Consider the following 15,005-nt stretch of genomic DNA (forward strand, 5'->3'; position numbering starts at 1 on the left):
GGTGGTGGTTCATCGGCGACCCACTGAAGGCGCGCGCGTGCCTTGTGTGCTGTGCGACCTTGAAAGAGCAGCAAGGAGGACGGGGGTCGGTCTTGTCTGTTGTGTGTGTGTGTGCAGTACGCGGCAAGAGTTTAGTTGCTGTCGGCTTGTGGGCTATGTGGTATAGCCGAGGAGCGAGAGCCATATGTTCAAACACCACACGAGGCTGGCTGTGTGTGATGATGCAGTTGGGTGCATGAAGGAATGCATCGGTTCGGTGTGTGCATCTGAAGTAGAGGTGCGGTTTAGTTTTGTGTCGTTTTTTTGTGGGGGTTTTTGTTCTTTTTCATCCGACTTCATCAGGTCGATGACTGGATGCAGAAACCATGCGGTTCAGTGAAGCTCAGCAGTAAAGTTATCAATGAATTCGCCTCTACTGCCGTAGAACGGCTGGCCCCATGAATCATATACGACTAGCAGGGGCACTATCGGGATGAGAAATCGCATGATTTGAGGATTTTTGTGGAGAATGTGTTTTTTTTTCTCGAATTCCTCGAGATCACGAATAACATGTAAATTATTTGCTGGTGGAGACGTACGTTCGAAGAGAATGTAGTGAATCTTATGGTGATATTATCAGAACTTATGCAACTGTGTAAATATTAGTTGTTGCATACCATTGCCTGGCATCATGGTAATGTCATTCATAAGGCATCTTTGTGGAAGCAAGGATACAAGTGCATAAGTTCCTTATTTTCTTCACATTGCATTTTCGACGGTTCACGTTCTTCAATGTTTAATAGCTGCTCCGTCGTTTGATTTGCGGTTCGAGTTTACAGAACACTCTTTATCGCCAAAGTCAAACAAAGCCACACTGGACACCCAACCTCACGTACCTCAAGTCCTCCAATGAACTTCCCAATCAGTGACAGATTGTGGCAGCGCCACAACGCGAGTGAGAGAGAGAGGGATTTAGCCCCGGAAACGTGCTCTCGGGTGCAGGGCGAAACAGCATGGCAAGGTATCAACACTGATCGATATTGTTGTGCGCGCGTGAAAGATCCTTGCCGCACATTGGGTCCTCGGTCGATGTTGTTCCCAGTCCCAGGGACGAGTTTTCCAAGAAAGATAGATTGTGCCTTGCCCTCTGCTGCTGCCGTTGTGTGGGTTCGTTGTTTTCCCTTTTTGCGCCCGACGCCTCCATTCGATATGCCGGTATAATTAAGGAGATGATGACCGGACGAACGAGAAGAAGATATAAAGTGTAAAAGGGACTGATGGTGAAATGTAGCTCCCCAACACTGTTCCTTCCAACCCATCGCTGGGCAAGGATATTGCTTTGGCAAAGAAAAGCGGCCCTATCAGACAGCACAGAAGCGCCAGCATCAGACCGTACGAGTGTGAGGGTGGGCAAATAAATTGACATGCTGTTTCTCCCACTCCAAATGGAGCTGTTGTGGTGGGGGGGAGGGTTAGGGGGGCTGGATGTTTCCATCCCGTGCGCCGTACCGTCACTCTATTCCTTGGAAGGATTTATATGAAATTAAAAATGAAAAATGTCCATAAGAAAGTCAGAGTAGTGAGAGGGTTCAATCAGTGAGATTGCAACGGGGAGCGGAAAGGGCGAGTGGTACGAGCTCAACCACCGTACACCTCACCGGCTCCCTTTGCCCAATCCTTTTTGCTTCGTTTATCAAGTAAAGCATAGTTTTCTATCGCTGTGTTGAAGTATGAGTTTTATTTGCCTGGAATTCGATTACACAACTCACCTTCTCTGCCGTATGTCTCTGTTCTCTCTTAATGGAAGTATGTGCTGTTCGATCGTATGGTCTTGATCGATTTGTAAACATGTTTTAAGCTTTACTGCGAATCATTTAAGGGATTTGATCGGGTTTCTCGGGCTGGGAAAGTACTATTGATGTGCATTCGAGCTGATGTGAGAAAGGAACAGGTTAAAATAGTTTTTAACCCCATAGTATCTACTTTGCAAGGCAACTTCCAACGACGGTAAATTGTACGTGGTTGTGCATCATTTAAAGGACAATTGTGCATCTGTTGTCGATCAAATTTGCTTGCTCATTTTGTTATCTCGATTGGGATTTTTTTTATGTGTGAGTAAAATAAGTCTATAACAAAATTCATTTTTTCTCTATCAGCATCTACCACACCATTGCAGCCAAACCTCATAAATCAATCAATAATCTAGGACGCAAACCGCACAAACCAACCGCTTCCTTTTTTTTTCTATTTGTTCAGCTCTCGCATATTTTATCTGAGATAGCGAGAGAGAGAGAGGGGGGAGAGTTTGATCTGCCCTAAAATCTGGACGATGAGCGCGCTCACTCTGGTCATCATTATGCTCGCGGATGAAACAACCAACAACCCGTCTCTTCCTGGTGTCCCTCGCCGACAATAGTTTTGTGCCCGCAATATGCTTGAATGCTTGCTGTGCTGTGGAGAACCCGTCACCCCACCGTCTTGCTACATCGTCCTCGGTGTTCCCTTTTTTTGTGCATATTTGCCATTTTACGATTAGTGTGATGTTTGCTGCTGCCACTCTAGCCTGTTAATTATTTTTAACTATTGTTACTCGCTTTACAGCGAATATTTATGCAACTATGTCTGGTTTTGCAAGAGTTTCACCATCCAGCAATCTCATTTTTAATCCTTAAATGAGTCACCAAACATAACTCGGCAGCTTTTGGTGTGTGTGTATGTTGGGGATTTCAACGCACCGTTGCCACTACACAACACTGGGCAAAGTGCATCCGAATAGCGGATGGTGGGGTAGCGGGATGTGATTTTCCGAAGCCCGAGAAACCGATGCAAATGCACATGGTGGTGAATGCGAATGCTGTGCATAATTATATTGAAAATTATATGCGTTGGAAATTGATAAAAATTAAAAAAATAAATTATATTTCCGTTTCTGTCGGCCGCCCACTACTACGTCTCTTCCGTGTCCCCATACGACCGTTCCCCGTTTGTTGGTTTTGTTGGTCGGTGCTCTCAGGCACCAGAACAGAGGCGCGCAGTGTGTTGTTGGTGGTGGGTGGGCGCCATACATAGGGACATGGATCATCATCTCTTTCACTCTTCTTCTCCTCTCCACTCTGCCTATGTGTGGTGCATGTGTTAAGTACATGCAGTTTTCGTTCTATGTTGTGTGTGCTGACCATGTCATCGATTATTGGTTGCGAGATTTTCCACATACTATACCAACTCATCGCTGGGGACAGAACAGAATCACATTACTGTTATATTTGCCCTTCGAATTCGAATTCGAGTAAAGTCGTTCTCAATACATTTTGAGCTATTTTTTTTAATTATGTTAACTAGTGTTTTCTTTCCTGAAATCTGCATTTGTAGCAGCATCGTTTTAAATGTTTTTTTATCTATTCCCATTCGAAACGTTAGTGGGACAGGTTGAGAACGAAACCATCCAGCACAAATAGTACAATGGGTTGTGTTTTTTTTCTCGAGACGCATGCAATTATGCTTTCTGTAGCTTTTCCCTGCACTTGGCTTTTGCTGCACTTGGCCGCCAATTCCCAGTAGCCAGAGAATGAACGTTTTGCTGCTGCTGCTGAGGCTGACAGAGAATTTTTATTTCATCACTCAGTTGTCCGTTCGGTCAGCCAATTTACCGGGTTACTAAAGAATATATACATACACGGTTTGTATGTATCTGGCAAAAACAACCAACCCCAAGGCAGAGCGAGGAGGCGGTGGTGTGGTTGGTTGTGTGGTGGAGGATATTAAAACATCACACATACGCAAATAGACGAAAAAAAAAAACATGAAACTTTTCATCTGATATTTTGTGCAACATCCCACAGTGGCGCTCTCTCCGGAGCTCTTGTGCGTGTAGTAGTTGTGTGGTGTGGTGGTGTTGTAGTGTGTGTTGGTAGGTCCCGGCAGGACACATATTAAACTCGATTGTGTGGCCAAAAGCCACTGCTGCTGCTGCTGCTGCTGCTGCATCACTCTAATTTCATTTCCACAATTGCATACCAGCACCACCACCAACATCATCCCTCTGCCGCGTGTCCTGGGCTAATTGAATGCGATGCAATCTCTCCCTACTCTACCATACCGCTCTCCTGCACCAGCAATGCGTTTTGGTGCCAGCATCCACCATCGCGTTGAGGCTTTTGGGGTGGGGCGCAGGGTTTCGGATTGGCGCATTTATTCATTTATTTATTTTTAGTGTTTCTTTTATTCACACCCATCTCCTCCACACACATATGCAGTATACAAACTCCATCATCCACACACATATGCAATGCTTCCGTGGTCATTTGAAATGTACTATCACAGCCACACTACCACCACCACCACCACCACCACCACCACCACCACCACCACCACCACCACCACCACCGCAGCGTATATTTTGTAAAGTGTGCACTTTTTATTATCACTCCCACCAAAATGCGTATCCTTTTTTTGGTGAGAATGAGGCGAGATGCGCGTTGTTGTTGGGTCGGTTGGCGTTTCGGACCGGGGGCAACCCGAGCCCCCTCCCCCCATCCCTGTGCTTGTGTAATGTGCACTTGTGTATGTGTGGTTCCGGTGGTTTACAAGCGCTTTGGGTTCGCGTCCTGTGTCCTTTTTTCGCTATTTGCGCACGTGCAATTTGAAGTCCCAAAAAAGGGGAAAAAAGGGAAAATTAAAATAAAATTGATTGACTAACAGTAAAGAGAGAGAGAGGAAGAGAGAGTAAGAAAGAAAGAATGGTTTAGAGATAGAGAGAACACATTTTACTTGAGGATTATTGATGATATTGTGAAACAAATCAAACGTATAAAACGTAAAGTATACTGTAAAGTGGGAAGGATATTGTTTAACAAGTTGTTGTAGACATATTATACAACATCACTTCTCTTATGAATTATTGTAAGACGAGTAAGACGAACAAAAGTTTTGTGAAAATAGTTGCTAAATTGCTCACCTTGCTAGCTGAATTTTACCGTCCACCCCCATTGTCGTCAAATACGTTGTGTTTCTCTTATTGTGCTGGTTGAAAACAGAATCGAAAGAAAAAGAGGGGTGTCACTTTTCCAGGACGGGTAACAGAATGTGAGCATCATGCATTTTTACTGATCATGCTGTTATTGGTGTGCATATTTCTGGGCAGCAATTGTCTTTTTTCCCTCTTTTTAGTCTTTTTCCTCTCCCAAAATAAAACCCCAGCGCGGGGGGAAGTGGCGTTCCAGCCACGCCGAGCTGGATGTGGGAAAGGGAATGCTGCAACTCACCACCAAAGTGCGTGTGGCGCGTGTTATTCTACTGCTGCTGCATCCGTGGATGGTCCCAGCCAACACAATACACGCAGCTCTCCCAGCCGCCGTGTGTAGTGGTGGGTGGTGCGCAGTAGTGTGAGTGTGTGTGTGGTAGTGTTGCGTGTATTGCATCCAGGAGCAATAATGCGCACCAACACCACCGGACCACCGCTTCACTAGCCAGGCTGGCTGGCTGGCTGCCCCAGCACACACCGGAAGGCTATTAAATCAGTCACATTTGGGCGATTAAATGGGGCTGGTGGAAGAATTTGTGCGAAAAATTCGATCACATACGGCACCGCGTGCGCGGCCCTGGCTTTCGTTTTGCTGTGCTTTCCTTCAGCTTGCAACAGACCAGAGAAGGCTCGCTGTGTTGTGAAAGGGAAGTCTGGAAAATGTAAGGACATCCCCCCAAGGACCAGGCCAGGACAGAGGGCCAGCAGAAGTCCATCTGGAACGCAGCAGTGAAGGGGAAAAAAAAGCCAATCAAACTTCATACAAACAAAGCAACAAATTTGGAAATTGCAACAAACAAATTTGGATGAATTCTTCTTCCCGCTGGTGATGGTTGTGGTGATGGTGAGAATGTAAAGTAAAAACGACATCAACCGTTCGCTCTACATTCAGTGTAGGCTGGAGCAGGGAGAGGACCAAAAAATAGAAAAGTTTCTTGTGCTGCGTTTTTATCGTGCTTTTTTTTTTTGGTCGTGAAGCCATCTGAAGAAGAACATCTGTGTGCGGTGCTAGTAAAGTTGTGGACCGTTTGGTTGTTGTGTCAGAGTAGTGGTTGAGAGGAGGGAGGATAGTAGGTTTGGCATACTCTACTACCACACGGATCGGTTGTGATTTGTTTGTTTGTTTTGGGGACACTATGAACTACCGACCTCCATACTGTTCTGCTCCTCCATCATCATCATCATCAACGTCCTCAACATCACCATCATCTTCCTTCTCCTCGTCTCCGTCGTACGATGAATGGTGGCGTCTTGCGATGATGGTTTCAGCCTCGCCGGCGGCGGCTGCTTCCTATTCCGGAATGACAATGGCCGGTTTTACCCGGACTGGGGCAATGTTACCGTTGGCGACAGCAGCAGCAGCTGCTGCTTCGACCGCTCGGCGGTGGCCACCGGCTTCCCGGCGGTACAATGCAGCCGGATCGTGCTGGTTTACCGGCAGCGGTTTGTTTGTATGTGAACAATAGCTACTAACAATTACTACACTTTGCTGGAGATGCTTTTTTAGTTATTTAGGGAAAGCTCCGTGGCTTCGCAATGCGATGCGAATGATGCTTAAAAGACGCTAATCAATTTTTTTAATTCTTTCTAATTTTGTTACACAGGATTCGACGGGTCAAAACAGTAATGACAGCACGACGGGAGGTAGCGGCGGGCCTGGCAATTCCGCAGGACCAACGGGCATCCACGGTGCACCCGGCACACCGAACTCCTCCTCTTCGTCGTCGTCTCAGGGCATGAGGCCAACGCCGTCGCCAACCGGTTCTGGTAGCGGGTCGCGTTCTATGTCACCGGCAGTAGGTAAGTTGTTGGAGAGTTGAGGGAAGACGAGGGGAATGGTATCTAAGAAAACGCACTTGTTGCTTACGGCGGTGGTGTGCGATCGATGACACACATCTGTGGAACTCGCTCGCTCCGACGGTACAAAGTATTTTGTGAGTGAAAAAAGAAGAAAGAAAGGGAATTAATAGATTGGCGCGTGTGTGGGTTTCGCTTTTTATTCTTCTTTTACGTTAAAATACACCTAATCAGTAGTAATACGTGCATCGATAAAATGTGTGTGTGAGTGAAATCAGTGCACATTGTGTTGTAATCTGTTGCGTGTGGTGATAAGAATGCATTGTGATTCGTGACTAATATGTGTTATCATTTGTTTTGAACGCAGTTAGCGACAGTTTTGAATATTTGAGAAATTTGTTTTATTTTATTTTATATTATCCAGCGTTAATGCAAGACCGTTAAAGATTATTACAACCAAGAATGAGCGAAATAGAAGTTTAGTAGTTAAGTGAAATAAGCAGCAATTTCAAATGAATTTCTTTCCATATTTAAAATCATTGGTTCAGTACTAAAATGAAGAAGTTCCATTTATTTACTGTACACTTTATAGACTCTTTATTACGTGAAATGAACGGGAATTGGACTCTATAGCATCCTTGTTGGACAAATCTAATAGGAATTTCGTAGGATCCTGTCCAAAAAGGGAGCCAGAATTCAATATCCAATGAATATGAAATTCACTTCCAATAGGAATGAGTAATGGAAGTGTCCCACAACTATGAGAACCCCTGGAAAACCCTGTAATACGTTAAGTGTGTGTGTGTGTGTGTGTGTGTGTGTGTGTGTGGAAGAGAGAGCACAATGCCCATAACGTCAGTATCAATTGTTTGTTTGCTTTCCTCTAATGACTTTTTGTTATTCTCTTCTTTGCCCCGCTCTAGGCCAACAAAGTATTTCGATGCCTCCTCGTCCATCCAGCAGTCACTCGCAAGCGCCAAACCAGCAACAGCAAGGACCGAACCATCAGCACGGCGGCAGCAACAGCAATCTCGTGCACGGTCAGCAGCAGCAGCAGCAGACGCAAGGACCACCGCCAGGAACACCGGAACACCACGCCCGTGTAGCCTCGCCGAATCGTCCCCCGTCGGCTTCCGCCCAGCAGCAGCAGCAACAACTTCCACCAGTGTCGTCCGCACCCGCGGGCGGCCCAGCGTTACCGCCGTCGTCGCAGGCAGGTGCCGCCGGAGGGTCGGCAGCAGCAGCCTCCGCGATGGCCGCCCAAGGCTACCAGGCGCAACCGCCCCATCCGCCGCACATGCACGGTGGCCCGTACAAGATGGGCCCGGGCGGCCCGGGAGGCATGCCGCCGGGTGGTCCCGGCCAGCAAATGTCACCGTATCCACCGCCGCCCCCGCACCAGCAGCCACCTCCGCAGTCGCAGCAGTATTCACCACACTCGCCCGCGAGTTACTCGCCGCGTCCGCAATACCCGGGAGCGTACGGCCCGTCGCCACCGGTGCCGGGGCCACCGCCACCGCCCGGCACCCAATCGGCCCAGGGTCCGCCCGGCAGCGGGGGTCCGCAACCGCCACACCCGCCGCCACCCGGCGGCTATCCGGGACAGCACCGGATGCCGAACCACGTGGGTGCCGGGGGACCACCGCCACCGCCCCACTCGCAGTACCCTCCGCACCAGTATCCGCACCAGCCGCCAAGCCCCTGGGGACCACCGCACACGCAGCAGGCCGGCGGCCCTGGTGGAGCCGGCGCGGGCCATGTAAATAATCATGTACAGCAATCGCAACAGGGCCAGGGCGGGCCACCGACGCCCGGCGGTGCCGGCGGACCGCGGCAAGTCAAGGGTATGCCGCCCGGTCCGCCGGGAGCTGGCGGAGTACATCCGCAGTCGCCCCAGCAGCAGCAGCAGCAGCAACACTCCCAACACCATCAGCCACCGCCACCACATCATCAGCCGCACCATCAGGCGCATCATCAGTCCCCGCACCATCCGGGCGGCCAGTCCCAGCAGCCGCCGCCCCAGAGCGGTTCGCCCCAGCCGCTCAACTACCTGAAGCAGCACCTTCAGCACAAGGGCGCGTACAGTGGAGCGCCCAGCCCGACGCCACCGCCCGGCCAAGGGTACGGCAACGGGCCCGGAATGCATCCACCGATGGGTCCACCACACCACATGGGCCCCCCGATGGGACTGCCGCCGCCACCGAACGCGAGCAGCATGGGTCCGCCGCCACCGGCCGGTACACCACCGAACCAGTCACCGTCCGGTGCGGGCGGCAGTGGCGCCCTCGGACATCCGCAGCACCCGTCGCAGCAGGAGGGCGGGCATCCGCCTTCGCCGCACGGGCAACAGCAACAGCCTCCGTCGCAGCCCCAGCACCCCGGGCAGCAGCAGCAGTCGCAACAATCGCAGCAGCAGCCTCCCCACTCGCCCCACCATCATCCGCATGGGCCACCGCCGCCGCCCCACCAGCATCCGGGCCACCATCCCGGTGCCGATGTGCCGCCGCAGCCACCACACCACGGGCTGCTGGCGGGAGCGGGCCAGGACAACGGTATCGGCAATGCGGCTGGCGGACCGGGAGCAGGAGGAGCAGGAGGAGCGGGTGGAGGTCCACACCATCACCATCATCCCCATCATCATCATCCAGTTACCTCACTCGTTACGACGGGACCTGATGGCGCTCCACTCGACGAAGCCAGTCAGCAGAGCACCTTATCCAATACCTCAGTAGGCAAGTATCGCACCACCACCAGTCACCACAAATGGCGGTAGCTGACCATTCCTTCTCTATTTCTCGCACACCACCCCACCTTGCAGCTTCCGGAGAAGATCCCACGTGCTCGACGCCGAAGTCGCGGAAAAACGACCACTACAACCAAAGCCATCTGACGAACACCAACACGCCGTCGTCGTCGAATGCGTCGCCCGGACCGCACAACGCACACGAAGACTTTGAGCTCAACTCGTCCCCCACGTCCTGGCCGCGGACGCCAGCTAGTCCAGTGAGTATAGTAACGCATGGCGAAATCGTCACCGCCACCACCACTGCTGTCAACATCACCACCGTCAGCAGCACCGCCAGCCACGAAAGCAACCGCAGCAACAACTGCAACAACAGTTATCAACAGCAGCAACGGCTACAGCAACATCATCCACTACAGCAACAGCAGCAAGACTTCTGCCGCAGCGAAAGTAGCAACAGCGACGTGGTCGACGGTTGTCTGAATGCGTTCAGCAGCTCGCAAACGCTATTTCTCCCGTCGTCTCGGCACTCTACACGGAACGAGCAGCATCAGCAGCAGCATCAACACCAACAGCAGCAGCACCATCAATCGATCGAGGGCGCTCTTTTGACGAACTTCACTTCCCACACCTCCTCCACGCCGACCTTAACTGAGCTGTGCGGTCCGGTAGGAAGCTCGTCTACTGCGCTTATGCTGCGGCCTGGGCACAGCAGGCTCGAGTCACCACCGCATCGACGGAGTTTTCCCTCGCTTTATAGCAACCCTTTCCAACAGTCCGACCCGTCCGGTAATCAGCAACTGCCCTCGTATCCTTACCATCGAATGTTCTATCGACAGCATACCTTTCCCCAGCGATCGGTTGGTGCGTCGAATCGATCTCCTCTGTCCTATCCATCATCCCCTACATCGAGGCAGCTACTTGATCATTCTTTAGCAGTATATACCGACAGTGCTGGGACTGCTGCTGGTGGTGCTGGTGCTGCTCGGCCACTCGCTCCAGTGCTGCCGTCACCGCGCCGAGAAGAGTCGTTATCGTCGGCCACGTCGTCGCTTTCTACGGCATCTTCTGCTGTTTCAACGTCGTCGTCGTCGTCGTCGGCTGCGGCCGCTACTGCCGCGGCTGCGGCGGCCCTTGTTGCGTACTGGTACTCCTACTCCTCCTATACGTCGCCGTCGCGTTCACACGTCCTCGTGCCGAGCACGGCGCCGGCGATGCTGATGCGTCGTCCGTCGAACGTAGCCAGTCGTAGTAGAAACGTAGATGTACAATCGGTTTTCTTTTTTGCGCCATTTTTAACCATAGAACCAACTCTTTGTACTATTACCCCATTACTCCCCCAAAAAACACCACTTCCCCTATGAAGAGGTCGAAATCAAAATTGTCCCACTTCTCACCCTCCGTTTCGGCATATTGCGCGGTTCCGTACTGTGTGACAATGGATTAGAGTTTCATTCAATCTCTAATTCATTTCTTTTAGCACATCATGTGTAGAAGCGATCTACCACTCGCTGTGAGTTGAAGAACGCTACTACATCTACCTATCTTCTTTATAGTACATCCAACCATAAAACACTTCACACATACAGGCTACACTATCAGGTTTTATAGCATCCCTTCTGTTTTCCCATAAAAGTTTTATGGCGCGCATTATTCGTTATTTTCTTCTGTTTTTAGTACAATTGTGTTTTGCGTATTACTCGTAGCTTATTCTTTCGAGTGACTATTTGATTCTATTGTTTTTATGTGCGTGTATGTGTGTGGTGATATTTGCTTTGTCTGTAAATTCAACCACATTGTTCCCTTTTTGTTGTTGTTGCGTTTTCTCCGATTTCATTTGTGTTGCGTTGTGTTGTGCTGCCCGTCTGCCTATAGCTGCTCCTGCTGCCGATTATCTACTGAGTTGATTATGCTGCGTGTAATGCTTTTTGGTTTAGTTCAGAAAACAACTACATCATTTAACACCACACCCCTCCACTCAATACGTGCACCACGGATGAACTATCTATTGGATTTGTAGTTACAAATAGTGCCCTTTCGTCACAAAAAATCCTCCCTCCACCCCCGTCCATTCCCGCTGCTACTATTACTGCAATCCGTGTGCAATTGGAATGTAAAACTCTCTATCCGACAAAATGTTTTTTTTTCGATGAGTTTTTCATCAACCAAAAACAAAAGCAAATCAAAAGCAAATGCCTCTCCGCACACACCAATTGTTCCTTGTTCCTTTGGCAGCACTTACTGAACTCGTACGATCGTTTTCTTTTATCCTTCTAATTCGCAGGTATTTAACAGTCACGTTCCTCCGACGCCGGAGACACCTTTTAGATCCACTAAGGTTAATATCGTTTCCTGTTTTCCTTGCAACCGATACCAATCCGTTTTATATTGGTTTTGTTTTTCTTTCTGTTTTTACTATTATTGCATGAATGCACGAACAACAACAACCACAACAACATACGCTGTTGGTTGTTTAATGTTTTACTTTCGATTTTTGATTTGCGTTCCCTTTTTGGGTTTGGAAGTGCACGGTGATAGTGTTAGCATCTTATCTAATTTTGTTACATTTTTATTTATAACAATCACGCCAGTGTCCAATATATACAGCAAGCGCGCAGGGAAACACTAACCAATTAACCAACATTTCAATTGTTTGGCATGTCGGTTGTGAAATGAATTACAATTTTCCATTTATTTGTTTTTTTTTTCGGTTTGTATTAAATATTGGATTCCTGCACAAGCTACACGAAAAGCGACAACCACTAAATCCAATCTGGTCCGGGGTTCTTCTCAGAAAACAATAACTTTCAATCGAGTTGCAAAAATACGGGTAGACAAGTCGCTGCCACAATCGTTTGGTTTTGGGGTTGATTTGTTTCCATTTATCCTTTCCTGTTTGGCTAATATATCTATTTAAATCGCTCATCTGACTTCTTCCTAACCTACCTACCTAATCTCAATTTAAATTATATTTTAACCACATACTAATTGACGATGGTTTTCTCCTACTTGCGCGGTTCATAAGTTGGTTGATCATTTTATTTTTATTTTTCATTTTTCATAGCACCAGGTGTTTACGGCTTTTCTTTGCTTTAATTCCACTATAGTTTGCCCTTTCGATGTCCAATCATTGGCTAATCTTTCAACATTCGTCTATTTTTGCATATCCACCCTTCCATCCATAAATTCAGCAGAAATCGGACAGCTTGAACAAGCTGTACGAGATGGACGACAAGCCGGACCGGCGCGTGTTTCTGGACAAGCTGCTGGCGTACATGGACGAGCGAAGAACCCCGATCACGGCCTGCCCGACGATCTCGAAGACACCGTTGGATCTGTACAAGCTGTACGTGTACGTGCAGGAGCGCGGCGGGTTTGTTGAGGTGTGTAAGGTGAGTTGCTAAGCTGTCCTGACCTGTCCGATCCCCCAACAAGCTAACCCTACCCTCCCACTCTAACCGTTGAGGCATCAGAAGCTTACTCGAGAATGGTTGAGCGTACAACGCGGGCGTCTGCGTGTTTTTTTTCTTTTCTTTTTTCTTTCCCCCCTTTCTCCTTCACCCTTACCCTCCTCGCTACCTTTTTTGCCGCCCAAATCACTGAAGGTTACCAAGAGCAAAACGTGGAAGGACATCGCCGGCATGCTCGGGATTGGGGCGAGCAGCAGTGCCGCCTATACGCTGCGCAAGCACTACACGAAGAATCTGCTGCCGTTTGAGTGCAAGTTCGATCGCGGCGGTATCGATCCGGGACCGATCATTGCGCAGGTCGAAGCCGGTTCGAAGAAAAAGTCTGCCAAAACGACCTCCGTTCCATCGCCGGGTAAGAACGATGGTATGCTGTTTGGGTTGCTTGCGTCAACTAATCGTCACATCCGCTGCGCATTCCTGTTTTAGGATCATCGAATTCGCAAGACTCGTTCCCAGCGCCCGGCAGCAGTAGTGCCTCGATGGATGGCTACGGACCGTACCCGGGCAGTGGCTATCCGCCCGGCTCCACGCCGGACTATGTGCAGCAGCAGCAGCAGCAGGGTGCTGCCGGTGGCCCACCGGGTGGTCCACCAACGCCCGGTGCCCAAGCGGGCCCGGGACAGCAGCAGCCACCACAGCCCCAGCAGAGGCCACCCTCGCAGCAAAGTGGCACCCAGTCTCCTCATCCAGGTAGGTGTTTTTGGTTCTTAATAGGTCATTTGAATCCATACATGTGTGTTTATTTGGAAGGGCGTGGACATATACTAGTTAGGTACAGACATTCATAAGGTGAAGGTTAACGTGCACTTGTTAGTTGCACACGTGTTCACAAAGACTTTGGAATCTTGGAAAGGAATTAAAGTTAATAGAAAGCGAAGAGCCCATTGTCTCGTATTTGTTTGTACAAAAAGTGTAGAGTAGCACGATATTATTCCATACAACACCCAGTTGTATATGTATATAGGTATTTTTCTTACACATATCTCCCTGCCCCGTCAATAATATGTTGTTCCTCGCAACCTCCAAATAGATACGGCTTTGTGTGTGTGTGTGTTGTAATTGTGTAACGTCCCGGTTCCGGTTCATGTACATGCGTGTTATTCATCTCTGTTCCTCTCCCATCATTGCGTCTCTCTCTCTCTCTCTCTCTGTTTATCCTTCTAACATCGTATAGGTTCAGCACCGCCTGCCTCTGGCGATAACATTAGCGTGAGCAATCCCTTTGATGATCCCGTGGGTCCACAGCGTCCCCCGTATCAGCAGGGCGCTCCCTATCCACCGGTTTCACGTCCCCAAGGTAATGGCACACATTCTTTGCATCGGACGTTCTTTGCCCAATTTTCCACTGCACCCTCTCACCCCCAATAACTATACCCTTCATATCCTTACAACTTCCCTTCATCATTTGTGTGTCCTTCCCGTGAAAAGCAATACTAACATGAAGAATGTGTTTTGTAAAAAAAACAATCTAATGCGTAATATGTAATGTAAAATAAGCCTCACAACCTTAACATGGTGTGCACCAAACTCATTCATTAGGATTTTGGTTACTCGTAGCGCGAAACCGCGTCTCTTAATGTACGTTTATTGACTTTTGTGTTTTGCTTAATCGCATACCCGTAGGTGCTCCTTACCAGGGACAGCCGGGTGGTTACGGGCAGTACGGTGCCCCAGAACAGTACGGACCGGGGGCGGGCACACCGCCCGGCCAGTATCCACCGCCGCCCGGCCAGCAGGGACAGTATCCTCCATCGAATCGGCCGCTGTATCCACCATACGCACCACCGGAAGCCGGAGAAGGGTAAGAGTATTGACCTTTTATTAACGTGTTTGTGTAACTTTGTCTATCCGTCATAACCAACTCACCCTAGTAGTAAGGAATACCGTATCGCAGAAGTGCTGCGATAACGAACCTCCCCTCTCGTGTGCTAACACAACTCTCAATATCCGTAACCGTGTGTCCTGCGTGTGTGTGTGTGTCTGTGTTCTACGTGAA

The 15,005-nt window shown here is 49.2% G+C and overlaps 1 protein-coding gene across 18 annotated transcripts in view; it reads left to right on the forward strand.

Annotated features, from left to right (window-relative positions):
* The window catches only part of LOC121588414 (trithorax group protein osa), a 125,708-nt gene that overhangs the window by 100,019 nt on the left and 10,684 nt on the right, over positions 1-15,005 (forward strand). For 10 of the 18 annotated variants that reach the window (XM_041906301.1, XM_041906297.1, XM_041906298.1 and 7 more), the window contains 9 exons: positions 6,604-6,799; positions 7,720-9,528; positions 9,615-9,799; positions 11,824-11,877; positions 12,731-12,931; positions 13,142-13,361; positions 13,436-13,699; positions 14,184-14,306; positions 14,633-14,810. In XM_041906301.1, the coding sequence (XP_041762235.1) occupies positions 6,604-6,799; positions 7,720-9,528; positions 9,615-9,799; positions 11,824-11,877; positions 12,731-12,931; positions 13,142-13,361; positions 13,436-13,699; positions 14,184-14,306; positions 14,633-14,810 (3,230 nt within the window). The remainder of the gene's footprint in view (positions 1-6,603; positions 6,800-7,719; positions 9,529-9,614; positions 9,800-11,823; positions 11,878-12,730; positions 12,932-13,141; positions 13,362-13,435; positions 13,700-14,183; positions 14,307-14,632; positions 14,811-15,005) is intronic. The other 8 variants (XM_041906303.1, XM_041906305.1, XM_041906302.1 and 5 more) reach the window with 8 other exon arrangements.

Source organism: Anopheles merus, chromosome 2R (assembly GCF_017562075.2).
Source record: "Anopheles merus strain MAF chromosome 2R, AmerM5.1, whole genome shotgun sequence".
Lineage (NCBI taxonomy): Eukaryota > Metazoa > Arthropoda > Insecta > Diptera > Culicidae > Anopheles > Anopheles merus.